General features: G+C 49.2%; 1 protein-coding gene across 4 annotated transcripts in view; it reads left to right on the top strand.

Annotated features, from left to right (window-relative positions):
* The first annotated feature begins 1,744 nt into the window (after positions 1 to 1,744).
* Positions 1,745 to 25,044, top strand: part of Edem2 (ER degradation enhancer, mannosidase alpha-like 2) — a 148,979-nt gene continuing 125,679 nt past the window's right edge. For all 4 annotated transcript variants that reach the window (XM_068370566.1, XM_068370564.1, XM_068370565.1 and 1 more), the window contains exon 1: positions 1,745 to 1,987. In XM_068370566.1, coding sequence (XP_068226667.1) covers positions 1,866 to 1,987 — 122 coding nt within the window. In that variant the 5' untranslated portion in view covers positions 1,745 to 1,865. The remainder of the gene's footprint in view (positions 1,988 to 25,044) is intronic.

Raw genomic sequence — 25,044 nt, 5'->3', positions numbered from 1 at the left:
ATTAAAAATAGAATCGTCCAAGTCTGGATTCCGATAAATGGAACGCAAAATGTTGTTATGCCTATCACAAATTTTATGACATGAATCTAATAGAATTATATAGACTTACCTACACACACGCATATATATATATATATATATATCAAGAGATGGATCTGTTATAATAACAGGCGAAGAAAGGCAACGTTGGATGGAACACTTTAGTGAGGTCATGGATAGGAAATATGAAGGGAATAATTTGATTGACATACCTGAAGTTGAGGGAGACCTCGATGTGCCCATAAATGAATTCAGTGTGTTCGAAGTCGAAGCAATCATTAAAATCCTCAGGAGATGGAAAGCCCCTAGTTACGATGGAATAACAGCTGAGATGATGCTGGCTGAAAATGAAGTGACCCCAAAAATACTTACAAGATTATTTTGTAGAATTTGGCATGGAGAGGCAAACCCTGATGAATGGGAGCCAGGAATGTTGGTGAAAATTTCAAAAAAGAAGATCTGACTGATTGCAATAATCACAGAAGCATCATAGTCACGTCAGTGGTTGTGAAAATATATAGTATGCTTATCCTAAAGAGACAAGAGAGAAAGATTGGCGAAAAGCTGAGAGATGAACAAGCGGGATTTAGAAATAGGTAAAAGTTGTACTGACCAAATTTTCATTTTAAGACATGTGGTGCAGCAATGTGTAGAATATAGAAATGCCCTTTTGATGATATATGTGGACTAAGATAAATAGAAGAGAGGCAGAGATGATGAGAACGGAGCATGCAATGGAAGATGAAATATCATTGGAAGGAGAAAGATTAATGGTGTAGAATCATTTGATGAAATTTAATGAAAGATTAAAAAAACATATCAGACAATGGCAAGGTTAAGTAGAATTTGGAAATCAAATAAAAAAAAACAGGCTATATATCAGTTTAATGAGGTCGGTGTTTCTGTATGGACATGAGTAGTGATATGACAATGAAACAATCTCCAATAGATTTTGGTAGATTTGAGAACAAATCCCTCAGAAGAATATTGGGAGTTAACTGGCAGGACAGGATTAAAAATGAAACTATAAGAGAAATTACTCGCGTGCCATATGTGGATGAGATCATGCTCTTCGCACTCCCCAAGAGAGATTAGTTCACCAAACATGTAATTGGGCTCCATAAGGGGGAAGATTTGGAAAACCCATGTCTGCATGGCTGAAGATTATAAAGCATGAAATATGAGATGATGAGTGGAGAGGTGTTGATTTAAAAGCCCAAGATAGAGACGACTGATGAAATCTAACGGAGGCCCTTTGCGTTAATAGGCGTAGGAGATGATATATATATATATATATATGTGTGTGTGTGTGTGTGTGCATATATATATATATATATATGTATATATATATATATATATAGAGAGAGAGAGAGAGAGAGAGAGAGAGAGAGAGAGCATTGACATTTTTGTTTAAGTCGTGGAGAGAATGAATTATACATTAGTCAGTAATTTATATATTTGTCCTTGAGGTTACAACGACATAGAATAAACGAACCGTTTTCCCGATTCCCTCTTCATATACAATACAGAATTATGACAATATAGCCTATGTAATTTCTATAAATGTTTCATGTGCTGGGATTTTTCGTATCGTGTCGTAAAGATTTATTATGCATAACAGACACGTCTGAGGAAAAGGCTAGTTGGAAAAGGTTGGAGATCTATGACAATACAAGCGTTTTTTTCTTTACAAATCTACATCATAACAGCAGCCATCTTGAATCAGCTGATAGTAGTAGTGACGTATACATCGCGATGCTCTAAAAACATTACATTAACCCCCGTGTACAATGTCATTATTAATTGGAAGAACATAAAAATCGATTATGAATATGTTTTCTTCATTTTATAGTAGTGTTTGTTTCATAGTGAGTGCAATATGGCTAGTTATAGGCGTTTCGGGTACTGGGACTCAATCAATGTCAGAAGAAGAAAGGCTAAATTTAAAGTAAGTTTTTCCTATTTTTGACCAAATCTCTGTAACTCCACATACGATTCATGGCTGATTCTAATGCCACGTATAAGCACTAAAGGCAACCATACCCTTATAACCCTAATCCTTCACAAACGTCAATTTAACCATAAAATCTTGTCAAATGTATCCTATCGCTGCCTACTGTCAATTGGTGACAAGTGCATTGCATTATATCAGTGTCAATCCCAGCTTGTCAAATAGATTACATACTATCATATTTATTGATATTGAGTTTTGGGGTCCTTTGACTGGCCGGACAGTACTGCATTGGATCATTCTCTCTGGTTACGGTTCATTTCCCCTTTACCTACACATACACCGAATAGTCTGGCCTATTCTTTACATATTTTCCCCCGTCCTCGTACACCTGACAACGCTGAGATTACCAAACAATTCTACTTCTCTCAAGGGGTTAACTACTGCACTGTAGTTGTACGGTGGCCACTTTCCTCTTAGTAAGGGTAGAAGAGACTCTTTAGCTATGGTAAGCAGCTCTTCTAGGAGAAGGACACTCCAAAATCAAACTATTGTTCTCAAGTCATGGGTAGTGCCGTAGCCTCTGTGCCACAGTCTTCCACTGTCTTGGATTAAAGTTCTCATGCTTGAGGTTACACTCGGGAACACTTTTATCTAATTTCCTTTCCTCTTGTTTTGTTAAAGTTTTTATAGTTTATGTAGGAAATGTTTATTTTAATGTTACTTTTCCTGAAATATTTAATTTTTCCTTGTTTCCTTTCCTCACTGGGCTATTTTCCAAGTTGGAGCCCCTGGGCTTATAGCATCCTGCTTTTCCAACTAGGGTTATAGCTTAGCAAATAATAATAATAATAATGATAATAGTAATAATAATAATGATAATAATAATAAAAATGATGATGATGATGATGATGATGAGTAAATTGAGTCTTCAATATAACTTACTCAATCCTAAGCAGCACATCCTAACTTAATCTAACTTAATGCATTATTTACTTGGGTACTTGCATTCCTCATGTGTAGGCAAATCTATTTAGTTGCAACTTTAACCTTCTATTATTTTAAGCTCGAATATTTGTTAAAGAGACAGAACATATGTGGAAAGACGGTTATAGTTTAAGAAATTAAGTAAAAATTTCCTGACCTAACCTAATTTTCCCTAGACAGTTTTATAGTACTCTAATTTCACGTTAAAACATGAACCATATATTTTATGTAACTGCTTGGCTTGTGTTTTATATGTATTTCCATTTGGAATCCCCCATAGTTGTTTATATACTGGGGTTATGAAAATTCATATATGGGTGGTTTGCACCAATAATCATGGTCAGAAAAGGATAGGTATTATCCTAACCTACAAGTCATGTCCTTACCTACTATTAAAGAACTTGTGTGATACATGTACATCCAACCTGCTACAAACTACCTTTATTTCCTATGCTAACATAGATCGATTAGGTTAAGCTATAACTCCACAAGTTTAGGCTTTAAACACCTTTACATAATTCCCATATTTTCAACCCTATCACTAAGAATATAGCAATCTTAAGTGGGTCACAGTGAGGCATTAGCCCTTGTTAAGTAAGTAAGTAAAGCTTCTGCTTGTAGGTTAGGTTAGGTTAGGTTTGGAAGTTTAGTTATGCGGTTTTCTATGCACACAAGAGGTCCTGTACGTCTTTATACAGGCTTCATGTTTTTTATACCGCAGTGAATTTGATTACTGGTATTTCATAGGCTTGTTTAGTGTATCTTAAATATTGTTGTTCTTTTAGGTATATATGCTACTCTTGATGGATGATAAATCTAGGTTAGTCTAGCATATGACTAGGTTGACTTTCATGAGCTTACTGTAGGCTGTCGTCTATAGGTTTTATTATTGTCGCTGTAACTAACCCAGCGGGAGCATGTGATAATTAGGTCTATATAAATTAAATACTGTAGTAGTAGTTGTCCTACTATCATTACAAACAATGTTACGTTCTGCTTCTAACTTTTATGAGGTTAAATGGAAAATTATTTCTCAGCTTTTTTTTTTTTTTTTTTTGTGAATTTTTTGCCTGACTTTCAATTGTTCCTACACAAATACAAACTATCGCCCATAAATAGGAGTAAGTATGACTTCAACAGGCCTGGAATGGCTATTGAAATTAAACTAGGTATTACTAAAATCAGCAGGGAAGATTAACACTTTTGAATTCAGTTGAAAGCAGTACAGACATCCGCCTCTCAAAAATTATCTATTTGTTCCAACACGGAGTACTTACCTCGAACTACTTTCTTAGGAGTATCTGGGATCTCCTCCCAACCGACCAGAATTTTGTGTAGTTTCCCCTATCTCCGTTTTCTATAGTGGATAACTCTGGCAGATGAATACGCGCCAAGAAGCGACCCGGGGTCAGAGAGCGTGCTCGGTCAGGTCTCGACCACCAGTAAGTTTCTGGTCGCGACATAATTAACATCTCGCCGCGCTCTCTTCACCCAGTGCAACCCTTTGTGTCTCCACGCGGTCCCCACGTCTTCAATCCTAACCTTATCCACCTCTTTCCTCTGTGTCCCTGTGTCGATTGGTGCTTTAGTGTTTCATTATGGAGCATCCCCGCCGTTGCCCCGGGCCTATGGCCGGTAAATCTTGTGGTGCCTTTCTCTCCAAGCCGGAGGTCGACCCCCACACCTTGTGTTCTTCGTGTAGGGGCAGCGTTTGTTCCCCTACAGCCACGTGTCCGGAGTGCGAGTCTTGGAACGAGATCCAGGGGGTGCGCTACGGCACGAAGAAGAAGAAAGCAACCAAGAGATCGCCTAAGAAGCCTAGCATCTCCTCGCCTCTAGCGTCGCCTGATGCCTCGTCAGAGAGGGGTTCCCTACCACCTTCCCCTACCCAGAGTAGGGGACGAGGTAAGTCCGTTGCGGGGAAGCGGCCCATTGCCCTTCCCCAAGAGTCTGATATGTCTGTTGGTGGGGATGTTGCGTCGGTGCAGGCAAGTGTGGGTCCTGAGGGAGGGGCAGGAGTGTGTTCGGGAGACGAGGTCCTGGTGCCCGCAGGGTCCGTCTCTGCTGACGATCCGATGTGGGGGAAGCCTGCTACGGCCTCTTCCCCCGCATCGTGGGTGTGTATTTCAGGTGCTTCAGCGACCGGGGGAGACGCCGAGAAGGAAGGAGAATCACCGAATTCGGATCCCGTCGCCTGGGTGCCTCCCAGGACGCCCTTCCGGTCGCCCATGAGACTGGAGGAGGAGTTCGACACCTGGTTCGCCCACAAGAAAGTTCCTCGGTCTCCCCCAGCGCCGTCATCAACGCTCCCGCCCGTCTTTCTACAACTCTCTTCGCCTGCGGACCGGCACGAAGATCCCCCAGCAACTCGAGACGTATCAGACGACTCAGCGGGTTCTCTTTCCTCCCCGTCGTCGTTCTCCTCCTTCTCGTCAGATTCGTTCTCCTCGGATGATGAAGGTCCGAGGGACTCGAGGAGGAGACTGGAGAGGTTCCGCAGGAAGAGGTCCCGCTCACACTCACGCCACGCCAGGAGGCGGTCCAGGTCCTCCAGGAAGAAACACAAGAGGAGCCATTCGTCGAAAAGTGAATGGATGCGAGTCACGATCCCCCGGAGTCATCTCCTCAAAGCTACCTCTGCCCCGGGCACCTCTGGCTGGCTCCCTAGAGCCCCTTCGTAACCCTCGCGGCACGGCTCCTCCAGCAGACCCGATCATTGTCGGAAGTCGACACACCAGGTCTCGGTAGACAAGCATAAGTCAGGGAAGGCTCCGGCTCCATCTGCCCAGCGGAGAGAGTTGTTCTTCGGCCTGGCAGCTTTGTCCCAGCCTCCGGTGCTTCGACGGCGGCTTTCCCTGAGCAACAAAGCCAGCCAGCTGGTCCGGAGAAGCCCGCAGCTCCGCGGGAGGGAGTAGACCCGTGACGGCTACTCCCGTCCCAGCGAATCCGCCCGCTCCGCGGGTCGACGCGCCAATGGCTCGGCAGGAGAAGAAGATGCCCCCTCCCCACGCGGATCCCTCCGTCATCGATGACGCTCCCTATGCGGAGGCTCAGATAACGGAAGGCCTCGTAGAAGGGGCAGAATGCTCTACAGACGACGTCTCCACCTACAGGAAAGTCTTGGCCCTCATAAGGCCCCACCATAGACTGGATGAGCCTAAGCCCTCGGCAGAACAAACCTGGCTCTCCGGGCTTAGCAGACTGGTAGACAACCCGGTACAACTGAAGCCTTCCCTAGCCCTTTCCCTGGCGAGGGACGTGAAGCTGGGTATGGACCACATAGACAGGTTCATAGCCAGCCAAGCGGATGCCCCTAGGGGCCAGGGTGCCTCTAAACTTCTCCCGGGACTTAAAATGCAAAAACGCTTTTGTGTCCCGGAGGGTCGTCGCGGAGGTCCCCGTACGGTCGAGCCAGCGATCACCATTCTGAACCAGGGAGCGGCTGAAGACAGGGCATCCTCTGCTCCGGTTTGCTTTTCACCAGGGGAAACCTTCATGATGGAGGATATGTCTCTAGACCTGGTGTACGTGTCTTCGTGGTTGGACTGGTGGGCCTGCACGTTGGTGGGATTCCAGTCCTCTCATGACCCCTCTGTCCCCGAGAATCAGTCCTTACTAAGGGAACTGATCAGTTCCGGGGGGGAAAGCTCTCAAGTTTTTCTCCTACCAGTCGCTCTCTCAAGTAGCCAACTGGGTCCTGCGGAAGAGGGACACAGTGCTGAGCAAGCTGGTGCGGAGGTTACCCGAGCGGGAGGTGAGGGCATTGAGGAACTCGCCAGTTTGGGGCGAGTCTGTGTTCCCCCTGAAGGCGGTCGAGGAGGTCATGAAGAGGGTCAGAAAACTTAAAGAAGCGGGAGAGCCCAGACCCCCGTCTGCAAGACGGCCAGCTCACAGGAGACCCTCTTCAGACGTTCCGCTCACAGGAGACCCTCTTCAGACGTCCCGCTCACAGGAGACCCTCTTCAGACGTCCCTCACTCGTCCCATGTTTCGCCAGTCTAACCGAGGAGGGACTCCGCGTCGGTGTCTTGGCACCAAGCCCCGCAGCCCTCCCGTAGGGGTAGTTCAGCCCCTCAGTCTAACTTTAGGCCCGCCTATTCCAACTCCAGGAGAGGGCGATCCAGCCGCACCTCTAGGAGGAGATAGGAAGAGAGGCCCCCTACTCCTGCCGAAGCCTCAGGTAGGGGGATACCTCAAACTCTCTTGGCAAGCTTGGTGGGACCACGGAGTGGATCCGTGGACCGTAGCAGTACTGAAGGACGGGTACAGGTTGCCCTTCCTAGCAGAACCGCCCCCTCTGATTCCGGACCAACAGGCGGAGTGGTTGGCGCCCAAGGACCCCTTGACCCCTTGAGAAGAACAGCACTGCAGGAGGAAGTGTCGGCCATGCTCGCCAAAGGGGCGTTAGAACCAGTCAGGAATCCCGGGCCAGGGTTCTACAGCAGACTCTTCCTGGTGGAGAAAGCGACAGGGGGATGGAGGCCGGTCATAGATCTGTCGGGCCTCAACAAGTTTGTGTGCAAGACCGACTTCAAGATGGACACCCCGAAGTCGGTGTTGGCGGCCTTGAGGGAAAGGGACTTCATGATGTACATAGATCTCAAGGACGCCTACTTTCAGAACCCTGTCCACCCCTCCAGCAGGAAGTTCCTAAGAGTAAAATGGGGTACCCAAGCGTTTCAATTCAGAACCCTCCGCTTCGGGCTGTCGACAGCTCCTCAGGTCTTCACGAGGGTCTTCGCAACAGTCTCAGCCTGGGCACACGAGCAGGGCATCCGCCTGATTCGGTACCTAGACGACTGGTTGTTGCTTTCAGCCTCAAAGGGAGCACTGAGGGAGCAAGGTGCGAAGCTTCTACGGTTCTGTGGAGACTTGGGTATCACCATCAACCTGGAAAAGTCACAGCTGACACCCTCCACCAAGATGACCTACCTCGGGATGGTTCTAGACTCCCAGTTGGTTAGGGCCTTCCCCTCCTCGGAGAGGCTAGACAATCTGGATCAGATACTTCGACCCTTCCTAACGGACCAGCCCAGGAGAGCCAAGGACTGGCAGAGATTGGTAGGCCACCTTGTGTCGTTGGAGAAGTTGGTCCCCCAGGGGAGACTCAAACTCAGGGGAGTTCAATGGAACCTGAAGGAGCTCTGGACCCCGGAGGACTCCCCGCACAAAATAGTCCCGGTATTCCCGGAGACAAAGGAAGTCCTGAAGTGGTGGCACGACAGGACAAACACCCTCAAAGGAATGCCCGTCGCAATCGATCTTCCGGAGATGCTGCTGTTCACGGACACATCAAAGGAGGGTTGGGGAGCCCACGTTCTCGACGAGTCAGCAAAAGGGAAATGGTCCCTCGTGGAGGAGAGCCATCACATAAACGTGCTAGAGCTGATGGCCGTGCAAAGGGCATGCCGAGAATTCGTCCATCTACTCCTGGGAAACACCGTGGCTCTGATGTGCGACAACGCCACGGTGGTGGCCTACGTGAAGAAACAAGGAGGACTGAAGTCGAAGGAGCTGTGCAGTCTCACGACGCAATTCCTGGAATTGGCGGCGGAGAAACAGATCGAAGTCACAGCCAGGTTCATTCCGGGAAAGAAGAACGTTCTAGCCGACGGCCTCAGCAGGATGGGCCAAGTAGTAGGGTCGGAGTGGTCCTTACACCCGAGAGTGGCCCGGACGGTCATCCTGAAGTGGGGTTCACCGGTGATGAACCTCTTCGCCACAAGACTCAACGCACAGCTCCCCGTGTTTTGTTCTCCTGTGCCAGACCCAACAGCAGCGTTCGAGGACCCCTTTCAACACCCTTGGGACAATCTCGACGTGTATGCCTTCCCTCCCTTCAGGATGCTCAGACAAGTTCTCAACAGAGTGAGGTGGGCGAACAACCTATGGATAACTTTGGTACCGCCCTGGTGGCCGGAGAGAGAATGGTTCGCGGACCTAAAGGAACTGGCGCGCCTTCCTCCTTGACCCCTTCCAGACAGGCCAGACCTCCTCCGTCAACCACACTTCCAAAGGTTTCACGAAAACCCTCGGTCCTTCCACCTACACGCGTGGAGGTTATCGAGCGCCTCCTGAAGAGGGAAGGATACTCGTGAAGACCGCAACAAGGATGTCGGGGTACCTAAGACGGTCTTTGGTCATGGTATACCAGGCGAAGTGGGCCACCTTTACTAAATGGTGCGCCTCACAGAACATCAGGCCATTGGAGGCCTCCATTCATGAGATAGCCGACTTCCTGGTCTATCTGAGAGACGAACTGGGTACGTCCATTCCAGCCATCAAGGGAGTCCGAGCGGCGTTGGGCCAAGTCTTCCTCCTGAAAGGCATTGATCTAGGAGCGTCTAGACAAATCTCGATGCTCATCAGGAGTTTCGAACAGTCGTGTTCCCCCCTGGCCTCTAGGGTGCCCCAGTGGGATGTGGCTAGAGTGCTGAAAGTTCTGTTAGAGCCACCCTTCGAACCCCTCAAAGATATTCTGGACAAAGAGCTCACCCTCAAGACTGTCTTCCTGTTAGCCCTTGCGTCGGCAAAGAAAGTAAGTGAGCTCCACGGGCTGTCATATGAGGTCTCGCACTCGAAGGGTTGGCGGGAAGCAACTTTCAGATTCTTACCTAACTTTGTACCCAAGACTCAGAACCCAGCTTACTGGGACCCTAGGTTCGAGGGGTTCTCAGTGCCAGCGATCGCGCGTTCGGACAACCCGAGGGACTTGTTACTGTGCCCAGTCAGAGCGGTGGGTAAGTACCTGGAGAGAACGTCCAGGCTTCGGCCTGGGATAAAGAGTCTGTTCGTCTCCTCAGGGCTAGTGAAGAAGCCAGTCTCCAAGAATACGGTCTCTTTCTGGTTACGGCAGGTAATTATGAGAGCTTACGACAGTTCTGGAGTCTCCCTTCCGGGAAAGCCTAGACCCCATGATATTAAGGGCCTGAGTGCTTCGTTGGCCTTCGAGAGGAACATGGCGGTGGGCCAGATCCTGAAGGCAGGCACTTGGTCAAGACAGTCCACCTTTACTGCTCACTACCTAAAGGACTGTTCTAGGAAATCTTTGGACGGCTTCTCTCTTGGTCCCGTAATTTCTGCGCTCCAGAAGATTTAAAGGCGTAGCCCCGGGGAAGCCATGGGTGGTAAGTCCAAGAGAGACAGGTTCCTTCCTCATCTTTCCCCCCGTATCACCCTTCCCTTCCATTACCCTTGATCCCTTCACCTACCATGGGGAACACGTTCAGTGGATGCATACGTCTCCGAAGACTCTTACAGAGATGTGGTCCTCCGTCACGAGCAGCGGAGCGTTCGACGGAGAATGTAGATGACGGCGTAGAAGGTTCGGCAGCGGAAGTATGGCCTACAGGAGAGTGATAGGCCTCATTAGGCGTCACCACAGGCTGGACGAAACTGAGCCCTCCACTGACGAAGTCTGGCTCTCGAGCCTCAGCAGGCTGGTGAATGCACCTGTGCAACAGAGATCCTCACTAGCCCTTCCTTTGGCTAGGTATGTTAGGCTGAGTATGGCGCACGTTGACAAGATCGCGGCCAACCACGCGGAAGCTCCCAAGAGCCAGAGCGCCTCCAAACTTCTCCAGGGCCTAAAGACCCAGAGCCGCTTCTACCTTCCCGAAGGACACTGCGCCGGTCCCTGTACGGTGGAGCCAGCAGTTGCCATCCTGGGACAAGGAGCAGCAGAGAAGAGGGCTACCACTGCTCCGGTTCGTTTCTCCATTTCGGAAACTTCCATGATGGAGGAGCTAGCCAAGGACCTGGTACACGTATCATCGTGGTTAGATTGGTGGGCCTCACGCTGGTGGGGTTTCGGTCCTCGCACGATCTCGCAGTCCCGGAGAACCAGGCCTTGCTGAAGGAGCTGATTACCTCGGGAGGTAAGGCCCTAAAGTTCCTCTCTTACCAGTCCATCGCGCAGGCCGCCAATTGGATTCTGCGGAAGAGAGACACTGCTCAACAAGCTCGTCAGGAGGCTCCCGGACAGAGAAGCGAGGTCCCTGAGGAGCTTACCCCTGTGGGACGACTCAGTGTTCCCCCTGAAGGCAGTGGAGGAGACAGTAGAGAGGATCAGGAAGCTAAAGGACGCGGGAGAACCCAGACCCCCTCCAGTGAGAAGACCTGCCCATAGAAGGACACCCTCCAACGTCTCTCTCCCTCTTCGCGCCTCACCTAGCCAGCCCAGGAGAGATGCCCCTACTACGGCCTGGCCTCAGCCTTTGCAGCCCTCCCCGTAGAGGAACACCTGTGCAGTCAGCCTTCAGGCCTTCCTATTCGGGCGCCAGAAGAGGTTGTTCAGGCCGCGCCTCTCGAAGGAGGTAGGGAGAGAGGCCCCCTACTCCTGCCAAAGCCTCAGGTGGGGGGATGCCTCAAACGTTCTTGGCAAGCATGGCGAGACCACGGAGCAGATCCGTGGACCGTAGCAGTTCTGAAAGAAGGGTACAGGTTGCCCTTCGTGGCGGACCCCCCACCTCTGATACCAGATCTGCAGGCGGAGTGGTTGGCACCCAAAGACCCCTTGAGAAGGACGGCCTTACAAGAAGAGGTCTCTGCGATGCTGGCGAAAGGGGCAATAGAACTAGTCAAGAACCCAGGTCCAGGGTTCTACAGCAGACTCTTCCTGGTGGAGAAAGCGACAGGGGGCTGGAGACCAGTCATAGACCTCTCAGCCCTCAACAGGTTCGTGTGGAAGATCGACTTCAAGATGGACACTCCGAAGTCGGTCCTAGCGGCCTTGAGGGAGGTAGATTTCATGATGTCCATAGACCTCAAGGACGCATACTTCTAAATCCCTGTTCACCCCTCCAGCAGGAAGTACCTAAGGGTAAAATGGGGTACCCAAACGTTGCAGTTCAAGACCCTCTGCTTCGGTCTGTCCACAGCCCCTCAGGTCTTCACGAGGGTCTTCGCAACAGTCTCAGCTTGGGCACACACGAACGGGGCATCCGCCTGATTTGGTACCTGGATGACTGGTTGTTGCTTTCAGCCTTAGGGGAAGTACTGAGGGAGCAAGGCGCGAAGCTCCTGCAGTTCTGCAACGTCCTGGATATCATCATCAACCTGGAGAAGTCCCAACTAATACCCTCCACCAGGATGAACTACCTTGGAATGGTCCTGGACTCCCGGTTGGCAAGAGCCCTCTCTTCCGCGGAGAGACTGGACAACTTGGACCAGATCCTCCGGCCCTTCCTGTCGGACCAGCCCAGGAGAGCCAAGGACTGGCAAAGACTGATAGGCCACCTCGTTTCGTTAGAGAAGCTAGTCCCACAGGGGAGACTCAAACTCAGGGGAGTACAATGGAACCTGAAGGAGACCTGGAACCAGAGAGACTCCCTGCACAAGGTGGTCCTGATGTCCCCGGAGACAAAGGAAGTCCTAGAGTAGTGGCACGACAGATCGAACACCCTCAAAGGAATGCCCTTCGCAGCCGACCCTCCGGAGATGCTCCTGTTCACGGACGCATCCAAGGAGGGTTGGGGTGCTCATCTCCTCGACAGAACAGCAAGAGGAAGATGGTTAGCCGAAGAGAAGAACCTGCACATAAACATGCTAGAAATGATGGCAGTGCGAAGAGCGTGCCTAGAGTTTCTCCATCGGCTCCGGGGAAACAATGTGGCACTGATGTGCGACAACGCCACGGTGGTGGCCTACATAAAGAAGAAAGGAGGACTGAAATCGAAGGAGCTGTGCGACCTCACGATGGAGTTACTGGAATGGGCCGAAGTAGAGCAGATCAAGATCTCAGCCAGATTCATTCCAGGGAAGAGAAACGTCCTGGCCGACGGCCTCAGCAGAATGGATCAAGTGGTAGGGTCCAAGTGGTCCTTGCACCCGGAAGTGGCCAAGACTCTCATTCAGAAGTGGGGCTCGCGAGTGATAGACCTCTTCGCCACGAAACTGAACGCACAGCTCCCCGTGTTTTGTTCTCCTGTGCCAGATCCGGAGGCGGCGTTCGAGGACGCCTTCCAACACCCTTGGGACAACCTCGACATTTACGCCTTCCCTCCCTTCAGGATGCTCAGGCAAGTCCTCAACAGGGTGAGGCGAGCAGACAACCTGTGGATGACTTTGGTAGCGCCCTGGTGGCCGGAGAGAGAGTGGTTCGCGGATCTAAAGGAACTGGCGCGCCTTCTACCTTGGCCCCTTCTGGACAGACCAGACCTTCTCCGGCAACCTCACTTTCAAAGGTTCCACGAAAACCCTCGGTCCCTCTGCCTTCGCGCGTGGAGGTTATCGAGCGTCTCCTGAGGAAGGAAGGATATTCGGCGAAGACGGCAACAAGGATGTCAGGGTACCTGAGACGTTCGTCAGCCGCAGTATACTAGGCAAAATGGGCTACTTTCACTAAGTGGTGCGTCTCGAAGAACATCAAGCCGTTGCAAGTCTCCATCCCGGAGATAGCGGACTTCCTGGTCTATCTCAGGGACGAGGTAAACATGTCCATCCCAGCCATTAAAGGAGTCCGGGCTACCCTAGGCCAAGTCTTCCTCCTGAAGAGCATCGACCATGGTACCTCCAGACATATCTCGATGCTCATCAAGAGCTTCGAGCAATCGTGCCCCCCTCAGGCCATTAGGGTGCCCCAGTGGGACGTGGATAGAGTCCTGAAGATGCTGTCAGAGCCTCCCTTCGAACCCCTAAAGGACATCTTGAACAGAGAGCTCTCCCTCAAGACAGTTTTTTTGTTAGCGCTGGCATCAGCAAAACAGGTAGGGGAGATTCATGGACTGTCCTACGAGGTATCACACTTGAAGGGCTGTCGTGAAGCTACCTTCAGGTTCGTACCATCCTTCGTGGCTAAGACTCAGAATTCAGCAGTCTGGGACCCCAAGTTTGAAGGATTCTCAGTGCCGGCAATCCCTCGTTCGGACAACCCGAGGGACTTGCTTCTGTGCCATGTCAGAGTGGTACGGAAGTACTTAGAGAGGACAGCCAGACTTCGACCCGAAATCAAGCGTCTGTTCGTCTCCTCAGGACTAGTAAAGAAGCCAATCTCCAAGAATACGATCTCCTTCTGGCTACGGCAGGTGATCATAAGAGCCTACAGTAGTGCAGGGGTTCCTCTTCCAGGGAAGCGTAGACCCCACGACATTAGAGGGCTAAGTACTTAGTTGGCCTTTGAGAAGAACATGGCAGTGGGCCAATTCCTGAGGGCAGGTACATGGGCTAGTCAGTCAACCTTCACAGCTCACTACTTAAAGGATTGTTCGAGGAGGTCCCTAGACGGATTCTCTCTCGGTCCCGTCATTTCCGTGCTCCAAAAGATTTAAAGGTGTAGCTCCTGGGAAAACCACGGGCAGTAAGTCCAAGAGACACAGGTTCCTTCCTTACCCCCCTTTTTTCCCCTATTACCTTCCCTGAAATGACCCTAAAATCCTTTAACTACCATGGGATACACCATCAGTGAATGAATACGTCTCCAAGGATTTTTACAGAGGTGAGTTACTTAGACACTAAGATAGTTTTTTGGTTAGTTTTCCCTATTTCTCGTGTTTTCCTTTGGGGGTCAGCAGAACCTTGCCTCCTATCTAGGTTCCCTTTTTTCTCTCCTCATCACGGTCTCTGGGTCCTGAGGGACACTCCCACCTCCTAAGGTATAAGTCTCCTAAGAAAGTAGTTCGAGGTAAGTACTCCGTGTTGGAACAAATCACAAATTTTAAGTAATTTGTATTTTTTCTAACAGTACTTACCTCGAACTACTTTCGGGTTATGGCCCGCCCATCCTGCCCCGAGTGCCTAACAGGACTTAGTAGAAACCTATTTGTCAAAAACTTACTGGAGATCGAGACGTGAGCAAGCATGCTCTCTGACCCCGGGTCGTCTCATGGCGCGTATCACTCCGCCAGAGGTTACCCCGCATAGAAAACGGGAGTAGGGAAGACTACACAAAATTCTGGTTGGTTGGGAGGAGATCCCAGATACTCCTAAGAAAATAGTTCGAGGTAAGTACTGTTAGGAAAAATACAAATTACTTAAGATTTGTGATATTACATCCAAATTTGTTATATTTATTTCAGAAGTAGGTCTTCTGAAAGCTATTTAACTTTTATAAGGAGATTTTTGTTTATATTGTTTTAAACTGAATACTGTATTGTTTTATTCTGTATTTATAACAAATGATATCGACATCAATGACCTTGGATGTCAAGATGCCAGAAAACTCCAAGTCAATATACCAATCAATCTATAAGACAAAGATCAAAATGGCATTTGCTTACCAAGTCAGTTCCAACTATTGCAAGAAAAGTGTATTAATAGAATTTCTTCTTCACTGGTGAAAAATATAGCGTATGTACTTATAAAAAGAGGTCAAGGAAATGAAGCATACAAAGATATGCGACACTTTTCTTGACCATAATTAGGGCATTGTACAACGTAGGTCTATGCGTATATTGATGTCACATAAAATGGTCTTAATAAATCTTTGCAAGTGTTGTGGGAAGTGAAATCTGTGAATTATTCATGCCTTACTGCTATTGATTTAAGTGCATTCTGCAAGGCCATCATACAGCAAAGATCACTCTTTCTCGTCACACCTATAATGCCAAATGTTTTATTGTGGTAGTTACTTTTTGGGTATCAGATACTAGATTTAAATGTGGGAATTATGCCATCTTTCAGTAGAACACTTAAATGAAACTGCTAATACAGTACTGTATATATCACAGGTATATTAAAGATATTTTTTAGCACCAGTTATAGTTTTGGGTACTGATGACGCAATATATGCATTAGGTAGCATTGCAGATATATTCTTATTACATATTCAGTATAATTTCATGGTCAGTGAATATGCAAATGTTTGCTTTTATATTTATACATACTGTATTTGAAATTGCACTGTACCTACAAGATTAATTCGTAACATAGACTAATTATAAGAAATAAAATGCAAGGTAAATTAAAACAGCTAAAGCTCAGGTTTAGTCTTACTTTTGTTTGTCAGATTAGGAGGCTGCTTCTGCTTGCTCAGTGTGTGTTTTTGAATTCCTTAAAACTTCCACAAAAAGAGAGCCAAGTTTTTTATATATTTCATGGCAATGGTAAAGAGAAAAGCCTATTTTCTCTTTGTTCCGTAACCGAAATACAAACCACGCTATTTACATAAGGTTTACTTTCGGCGTAGCTGAAAATGACAAGCCATTAGATTTTAACGAGGGTTAACTACCCCCGTGCTAGTTAGCAAATGGGTAGGGGAAGGGGTAGCTTGCTACCCCTCCCCCCCACACACCGGTGAATTGTCTCACTTCACTTTTGGCTCGGACGATGAGCAGACGTGTCTGTCTTTCGTCCTTGCTTTTGACAGCCTTAATCTGTTTTTTCTTTTTCTTCAGCTTTGTGTGGTTGGAAGTTGGCCTTTACCTTCATCGCAATTATGCGCAAATGCCCTGGACTCTCCAGCCACCCCTGTGGAACCTTCATGTCGGCGGTCGAGACGGATCCTCACACCCTTTGCCCGCAGTGACGAGGTCAACGGTGTGCTAGAGACTTAACTTGTAGTGAGTGCAGGGAGTAGTCTACCTCCCAGTGGGAGAGGTTTGCCCGGCGGTGTAAGAAGAAGTCCAAGAGAGACCTTTCTCCTTCAAGGGCTGCCTTGAAGAAGGAAGGCTCCAAGGACTCTTCTTCCGCCGCCCGAACCTCCTCCGAAGCTCCCACTCGGTCGGCCTCTCACGGTCGGCCTCTCGTGAGAGGCCGTCAAGTGGTAGCGTAGGCCATTGTTCTGTTTCCCGACCTCGGGGTGTGGGAGAGGGCGTTGCCTCCCATAGCGGGGCAGCTCCCTCTCCTCCTCTGGGGGAGGATTTTGATTCTCATTATGATGATGACCATGCTGTGTCTAATGATGATCTCTTTCAGCTTTGGGCTTCCTTGGGGATTAAGGGCTTGCCCTCCAAGGAAGCCCTGTTTGACCTGATCCAGTTGGGGGCTGCTGTCAAGCAATCGCCGGTAATAGCAGAGGTAGACCCTCTGTCTATTGTCGACGTGGTTGTGGCAGAGGCTTCCGACGGGTCTGGTCAAACCTCTGCTGCTGCTGCTGATGCGGACGTTGCTGAAGGCTCAGCCTCCCCTTCCGAACATCCTTCGAAGGGGAAGTTGAGTCCCACGGTCTCTCCTGCGGGTGCGTCTCCTCCTCGGGTAGCGCACTGACAGAGACTCCTCTTCGGAGGACCGACGATGTGGATGCCCTTCCTCGAGGCCGCCTTCGCCGTAAGGCTCGTTCTCCTCTTCGCCGTAAGGCTCGTCCTCCTCTTCGCCGTAAGGCTCGTCCTCCTCTTCGCCGTAGGGGCCTTCCTTCTCCCTACAAGGGAGTTAAGAGGTGCCTCTTCGGGTCGTCTTCACCGCCGCCTTCCCCTGCAGAGGATTCTTCTCGTCGGGAGCAGACCGTAGCAGCCACGTCCTTGGACCTCTCCGCAGATCGCTCGCGATCTCCTACGCCTGCCAGACCTTCCAGTCCTTCCGGCCTACCTTCACCCCTGGTTGCAAATGCGCAGCAGGCGCCTTCTCACCCCGTCACCCGATGGGCACCGGTCTCTTCGGGGTAAAGGGATGTCTCCCACGGTGTGGGTAAATCCCTTGCGCGTCAGGATTCCCCTGAGCGCTCAGCTGCGCGTTCGCGCACAGTAGCACACATACGCTCTCTTGAGCTGCAGCCTTCAGACTCGCCTTGCCAGCGCTCTCCTGCTCGTCAACGCTCTCCTGCTCGCCAGCGGTCGCCTGCTCTCTCCTGCTCGCCAGTGCTCCCCTGCTAGCCGTCAGCGCCCTTCCGTTCCTGCTGCGCGCCAGGCGCGCCATCGGTCTCCTGAGCGCACACGATCTCCTGCTCGTCAACACGCAGCTGCGCACCTTGTTCCTGATGCGCGCCAACGCTCTCCCACGCGCCCTAGATCTTCGGATCTGGACGCAGGCAAGGACCTTATTCCTTCGCCTCGCCCATCTTCGCTTGTGCAACAGCGCGCACGCTCCGCGGTGCGCACTTCAAGAGTTCCTGCGCGCCCGCACGCCTACGAGTCTTCTTCTGAGCCCGACCGCGAGCGTTCGCCCTTGCGCGTTTCCTCGCCATCTGATCCTGCGCCCCAGCTGACTGCGCGTCGACACCCTCCTGCGCGCCAACGATCTCCTGAGCGCCCGCGCGATCCTTCGCCTGTGCGCAAGCGCTCGCCAACACGTCAGCGCGCCCGTGACTCGGATCGTCACAGGTCTCTGACGCGCACACACGCTAAATCTCCTGTGCGCGGTCAATCACCTGCACGTACTACGCGCCATCGTTCGCCAACGCGCCATCACGCGCCATGGCGCGCCAGCGTTCGCAAACGCGTCATTGCTCGCCGACTCGCCATCGCTCGCCCACGCCATCGATTTCCAGTGCGCTGTCGATCTCCTGCGCTTCATCGTTCTCCTGACCGACAGCTATCTCCTCTACCCTCGCGCGCTCATTCACCTGCGCGCCCGCGTGCACCTTCACCTGTGCGCCAACGCGCCCCCTTGCCAGCGCGCCCACTCGCCAGTGCGCCCACTCGCCTGCACACAAACGCGCCCGCGCGCGTTTATCTCCGCGCAACTGCGCGCCCGCGCTTCAGCAGCCGCCCACGCGCGACCCTCTGAATGCTCCATCGCGCGAGCGCCAGCACGACCCCCGTTCTCGCCGGGTCCCGCAGCTCGTGCCTACGACAGGGACGCGTACTTCCAGATCGCCATCAGGATCGCCACTGCGCAAGCTCAGGGCTCTTACCCAGGACCAGGAAGAGTCTCCGGAGAGGTCTAGGCAACATTCTTCCCTTTCTTCTTTTCAGGTAGGCCCCGTTGCGTCCACTCCGAAGGATCATGAGATCCCCTTCCCTCCAGCGGGGATTACTGACACTGCGTCCGTCACCCGTCAGTCTTGGTTTGGTCACCTGATGAAAGCGGTGGTGCAGGCTGTGAAGCCAACCCTCGCTGATCTGGGACTCAGACCAAAGACAGACTCGCCCCCGCTGAAGAGAAGGAGAGGAGTGGGCTTCGTGGTGACTTCTCCCAGGGAGAAGTTGGCTCCTAAGAGGTCCGTCAGGAAGGCTCCATCCCCTTCGCGGTCGTTTTCTCCTTCTCATGTGGACGAAGTCTTTCCATCCTCAGGAGAGTCCAGCGAAGTGAGGGCCTCTCCTACGGCACCAATGGGGGGAACCCCACCTCCAGGAAGAGAAACGTCTCGCGTGGAAGGTACCTTCCAGACCTCTTTGCTGGAGTCCTGTATCCCGCCCAGGAGGGAACCCAAGGACTCAAAGACGATTCCTAAGTCGTCTTCACGGATCCGTCCAGAGCCAACCAGACCCCGGGAGAACGTCCACGTGTCTTCCCAAGAAGAGCCTCTGGGGACGGGAGACTTAGCTGCCAGTCCACAGGGAGGAGAGTAGCATGAGTCTGAGTATGCCTTCTGGCAGGTCTTGAATCTGATGAGGCAACTCAACAGGTTCAAGGACCCGGAGATGGCCCCTCGCGAAGGCAAGGATACGGTCCTAGACCAAGTCTATGGTACCCAGAAACCCCCAAGGGCCAGCGCAGCTTTGCCTTGGTCCCAGGGGGTGAAGAGTGCCAGAGACAAGGTCGAAGCTCAGCTCTCGGAACTCGCCTCCTCCAGCCGTTCCTCTGCTGGGAACAAACTCCTCCCACCTCCTCGTTTACAGCAGAGAAGGTATTTTTTAGATCATGGGGGAGTCCAGTGTAGCTCTTCCCCTCCACCACTCGGTGGAAGAGCTCACAAGGGGAACTCCTCTTGAGAAGCTCTCCTCCCGGCAGGTGACATTCTCAGCTTCGGAGATCCTTAGCCAGGAGAAGGTCGCGAAGTGTGCCATGCAGGCCACTTCGTGGCTGGACGTCTGGCTGGGTTCTCTGGGCATCCTATTGCGCTCCGAGGACTTGTCTAAGGAGAGCAATAGGAAGGCCCTGGAGACCTTCCTCCTCTCGAGCACTCGCTCCATCGAGGTTACCAACCTGTGGGCCAACTTGATCTTGAAGCGACGCGATGCGGTGACCGAGAAGTTCCATCCGAAGGTCCCCGCCGTGGATGTCTGCAGGCTCAGACACTCCTCCATCCTTGGAGGAAGCTTGTTTGAGCCCAAGGATGTAGAATGCACAGCTGAGAGGTGGAGGAAGTCGAATCAGGATTCGCTCCTCCAAAGGGCCCTCACATCCCGGCCCTACAAGCCTCCAGCTCCACAACAGCAGCCTCGCAGGACACCGAAGCAGGCTCCGGCAGCTAAGACGAAGGTGGCTAAGCCACAGCCCTTTCCTGTCAAGGACAAGAGGGGTGGTAAGTCCTCCAGGGGAGGCAAGAATCGTAGAGGGAGCGGCCGTGGCCGTAAACGCTAGGATTGGCAGTCTCCCTGCATGTCCACCTGTGGGGGGATGCCTACAAAGTTGCGTGCACAGGTGGCAGCAACATGGGGCCGATTCCTGGACGGTCTCTGTGATGGGCCAAGAATATCGCGTCCCATTCACAACATCTCAACCTCCCCTGACAGCGAATCCAGTGTCGTTGAGTTCCTAGGCCATGGGTTCGGCAAAGGGGCTAGCCCTTCGGGCAGAAGTCAAGACCATGTTCAAGAAGGATGCTCTCCAAGTGCAGGGACTCTTTTTCTCGAGTGCTACTCACTCGGATTCTGAGTCCCCGGGTAAAGCCAAAGCCAGTAAGGCTGGCGACTTTCCACCCTTCCTAAGGGGTAAGTCACCCTATGTAAATAGCGTGGTTTGTATTTCGGTTATGGAACAAATGACAAATTCGGAGATAATTTGTATTTTTCCTAACCATACAAACCTTAGCTATTTGCACATATTTGCCCGCTAGCCCTGTTCCCCAAGACAAGTCCTACCTCTAAGTGAAGTGAGACAATTCACCGGTGTGTGGGGGGGAAGGGGGTAGCAAGCTACCCCTTCCCCTACCCCCTTGCTAACTAGCGCGGGGGTAGTTAACCCTCGTTAAAATCTAATGGCTCGTCATTTTCAGCTACGCCGAAAGTAAACCCTATGTAAATAGCTAAGGTTTGTATGGTTAGGAAAAATACAAATTATCTCCGAATTTGTCATTTACCATTGCCATTCTTTTTTTAATTACTGTATTTCCTTTATTCCCAAACTCGAAAAAAAATTGGGTTGCTCATACCTCCGGTCTTTCTTATTACATGTCATATGGTTAAAAGTACTACTGTACTTTAATATTTATGCTCTGTTAATGTAGCACCCATTCTATGGTTACATAGGCTACCTCATTTTAATTTGTTCCTATGTTTTAATTGGATTTCCTTACTTTCTAACATTTTTATCATTATAGTAGTGCTCTCCACAATATATTGTATCATTGAAGATGGCATCATGGGTAACCATACAAATTCCTGTATTAACCAGTATGGCATACCTGTACATGTATTAGAGTTATCCCTCTGTACAGTGAACCCTCGCTACTTCGCGGTTCGACCATCGCGGATTCACCACTTCGCGGGTTTTTTCCATAACCCATATATATATACATATCGCGGATTTTTCGGAAATTTCGATAATACCGCGAAATCTGAAGACCCCAAATACGATATTTCGTTACCTGTAATTCCATTAATACTGTAATTAGTAATATCTACTCTTACTGATTGTTCATTGCATTACATATGATATATAATTCAGCACAGAAAGAAATAAAACACGAAAAGAGAATGTGATCATACGATAATTCAGTACTGTATACAGTACGTAGTAAAATTAAATCGAACATGAAACGCAAATCAGATGCAGTCATACCATATTAGAATGGTGTAAGGCTGCTGATGGCTACTACTGTACTACAAATGTAATGGATGTGCTTCTTTTCTATGAATCTTTTGTATGTATACGCACGTAGTACTGCATCCAATAATATTCTTTGTTGCAAAAATCACATTTCGAATAAGCGTACGAGAGAGAGAGAGAGAGAGAGAGAGAGAGAGAGAGAGAGAGAGAGAGACACATCCTACAAAAGAATAAAATAGCATACGTAAAGCTATTATTATTATTATTATTATTGTTGTTGTTGTTAATAAAATTATTATTATTATTATTATCATTATTATTATTATTATTACTGTATTATTATCATACGATAATTCAGTACTGTATACAGTACGTAGTAAAATTAAATCGAACATGAAACGCAAATCAGATGCAGTCATACGATATTAGAATGGTGTAAGGCTGCTGATGGCTACTACTGTACTACAAATGTAATGGATGTGCTTCTTTTCCATGAATCTTTTGTATGTATACGTACGTAGTACTGCATCCAATAATATTCTTTGTTGCAAAAATCACATTTCGAATAAGCGTACGAGAGAGAGAGATAGAGAGAGAGAGAGAGAGAGAGAGAGAGAGAGAGAGAGAGAGAGAGAGACACATCCTACAAAAGAATAAAATAGCATACGTAAAGCTATTATTATTATTGTTATTATTATTACTGTATTATTGTTGTTGTTGTTAATAAAATTATTATTGTTATTATTATTATCATTATTATTATTATTATTACTGTATTATTATCATTATTTATTATTATTATTATTAATACTGTACGTACAGTATACGCGGGGTATCTTGTACTTTGAGTTGGTAACCTACGCATCATATAAGACGGGTTGTGATTGGTTCAAGCGCTGATTGATGACGAATCAGAACTCAAGTTTTGTTATCTAGCCTGTGATTGGTGTTTTGGCCGCATCTCCAACCCGCAGCATCTAGGTTCACGCGGGCCCGCGTCGTCCACTTTCTCTTACGCCGTATCGCTGAGTAGACGTTCTTAAGTTTGTGAAGTTTAATCTGTGCTGTGTGCGACTGTTTTAAGTTGAACTTTTTGTTGAACTTTCTGTGTAAATCCTACTGTACAATGCCTCCCAAGCGTTCTGCTTCTACTAAGGCTGGTAGTGAGCCTAAACGCCACCGAAGGATGATGACGATTGCTGAGAAGGTGACTCTTCTCGATATGTTGAAAGACGGTAGAAGCTACGCGGCCGCAGCGCGCCATTTTGGAATCAACGAATCCACTGTTCGCTATATCAAGAAGGACGAGGCGAACATTAGAAAGACGGTTGCAATCACCTTTAGCAGATCAGCGAAGCGAGTTGTTACAACGCGTAATAAAACGATCGTACACATGGAAGGTGCTTTAGCTGTGTGGATTGCCGACTGCCGGAAGAAGAACATAGCCTTGGATACGAACACCATCCGAACAAAGGCTTTGAGCTTGTATGAGAATTTTGCTGCAAAGGAACCTCAAGACGACGACGGCAACCATGCTGAAGAAGATGATGATGCAGATGAACCTCAACCAGGGACATCCACTGATTCCCAGCCTTAGAAACAACATTTTCCGCCAGCAAAGGATGGTTCGCGAAGTTTCAGAAACGCTTCGCCCTGAAAAGCATTTCCCTGCATGGCGAGGCTGCTTCGGCTGACACTGCCACTGCTGAAACTTACATGAACCAGACGTTCAAGAATATTATCGCCGAAGGTGGATACAAGCCGGAACAAGTGTTTAATATGGATGAGACCGGCTTGTTTTGGAAGAGAATGCCGTCGCGAACTTTCCTGTTCAAAGAGGAAGCCAAAGCCTCTGGCTTTAAAGCATTCAAGGATCGCCTTACCCTCGTGATGTGTGGCAATGCTGCTGGATTTTTGCTAAAGCCGGGGCTTATTTATAAGTCGAAAAATCCTCGCGCTTTGAAAAATAAGAATAAGAATCTCCTTCCCGTGTACTGGATGCATAATCCAAAAGCATGGATTACAAAGATGCTGACCTCCAACTGGTTCCACCAGTGTTTCATCCCGCAAGTCGATGAATATCTCGTAGAGAAGGGCTTGCCATTCAAGATCCTTCTCCTTATGGATAACGCTGGTGGACACGCAACTGACCTGTCGCGTGAGGGCGTTAAGGTTGAGTTCCTGCCACCCAACACCACGTCATTAATTCAACCGATGGACCAGGGGGTTATCAGGGCGCTCAAGGCCCTCTACACGAAAAATACCTTAGCGGACCTCGTTGCGTGTGTGGATGCTGCCCAAGATGATGAGGATGAAGATTTTAACTTGAAGGCGTACTGGCGGCAGTACACCATAGCCACGTGCCTGAAGAATATCCAGAAGGCACTTCAAGAGATGAAACCTGCAACTGTGAATGCGAGCTGGAAGAAGTTGTGGCCCCAGATTGTTTACGACGACGAGGGATTTACTCCGTCGGAAATCCAACACTCTGCAATACGCAAATCTGTGCAGTTGGCTGCCATAATTGGAGGTGACGGGTTTGGCGACATGACGACTGAAGACGTCGACGAGTTGTTGGACTGCCATTCCCAGCCGCTAACTGACGCAGACCTCGAAGACCTGACGAAATCGGCAAGCGAAGAAGAGAGTGAAACCCAGGAAGAGACCCAAGAAAATGTCGAAGAAATGGGCTTAACACTAGAACGGCTTGCCAAGCTCTGCAACCATATAAAGGAGGTGAAAGAAATGTTGCAAGAGTGGGACGAGGATATGGTTCGGTCTATGCAATTCTCCAACAAGGTCGATGACATCATGACTCCCTACAGGATGCTCTTAGATCGAAAAAAGAAGCAGCGGCAACAACTTCCGATCACAATGTTCTTCCAGCCTCGCAAAAAAGAGCCAGTTCCTCCTGCTAGTACGCCTTCGGAAGAAATTGAAGAAGTTGAAGAGGTGTCCCAGGAAAAGACACCTCCGTCTGAAGAGACGTAAAATACTATCATTGGCTGCACAGTAGAAGACATCATCAGCTTCATCATCATCATTTCTACTGTGCAGCAAATTCATCGCCATCATCATTCAAGTTTTTCTTGAACTTCTTTCATGGTGAGTACAGTAACAATCTTTATTTTTTACTTTAATATTCTAACATTTTAATACTTATGCCTGTTTTATAGTTTAGTACTGTATGCATTAAGTTAAAGGGAAGGTTTTAAAAGTCTACATGTTGTAACCTATCATATTTTTTTTGTTTAAAATTTACATTTACGTACGTAAAACAATCTCTCTCTCTCTCTCTCTCTCTCTCTCTCTCTCTCTCTCTCT

This window comes from Palaemon carinicauda, chromosome 3 (assembly GCF_036898095.1).
Source record: "Palaemon carinicauda isolate YSFRI2023 chromosome 3, ASM3689809v2, whole genome shotgun sequence".
Taxonomy (NCBI): Eukaryota; Metazoa; Arthropoda; class Malacostraca; order Decapoda; family Palaemonidae; genus Palaemon; species Palaemon carinicauda.
This window is presented reverse-complemented; position numbering and strand designations above follow the sequence as displayed.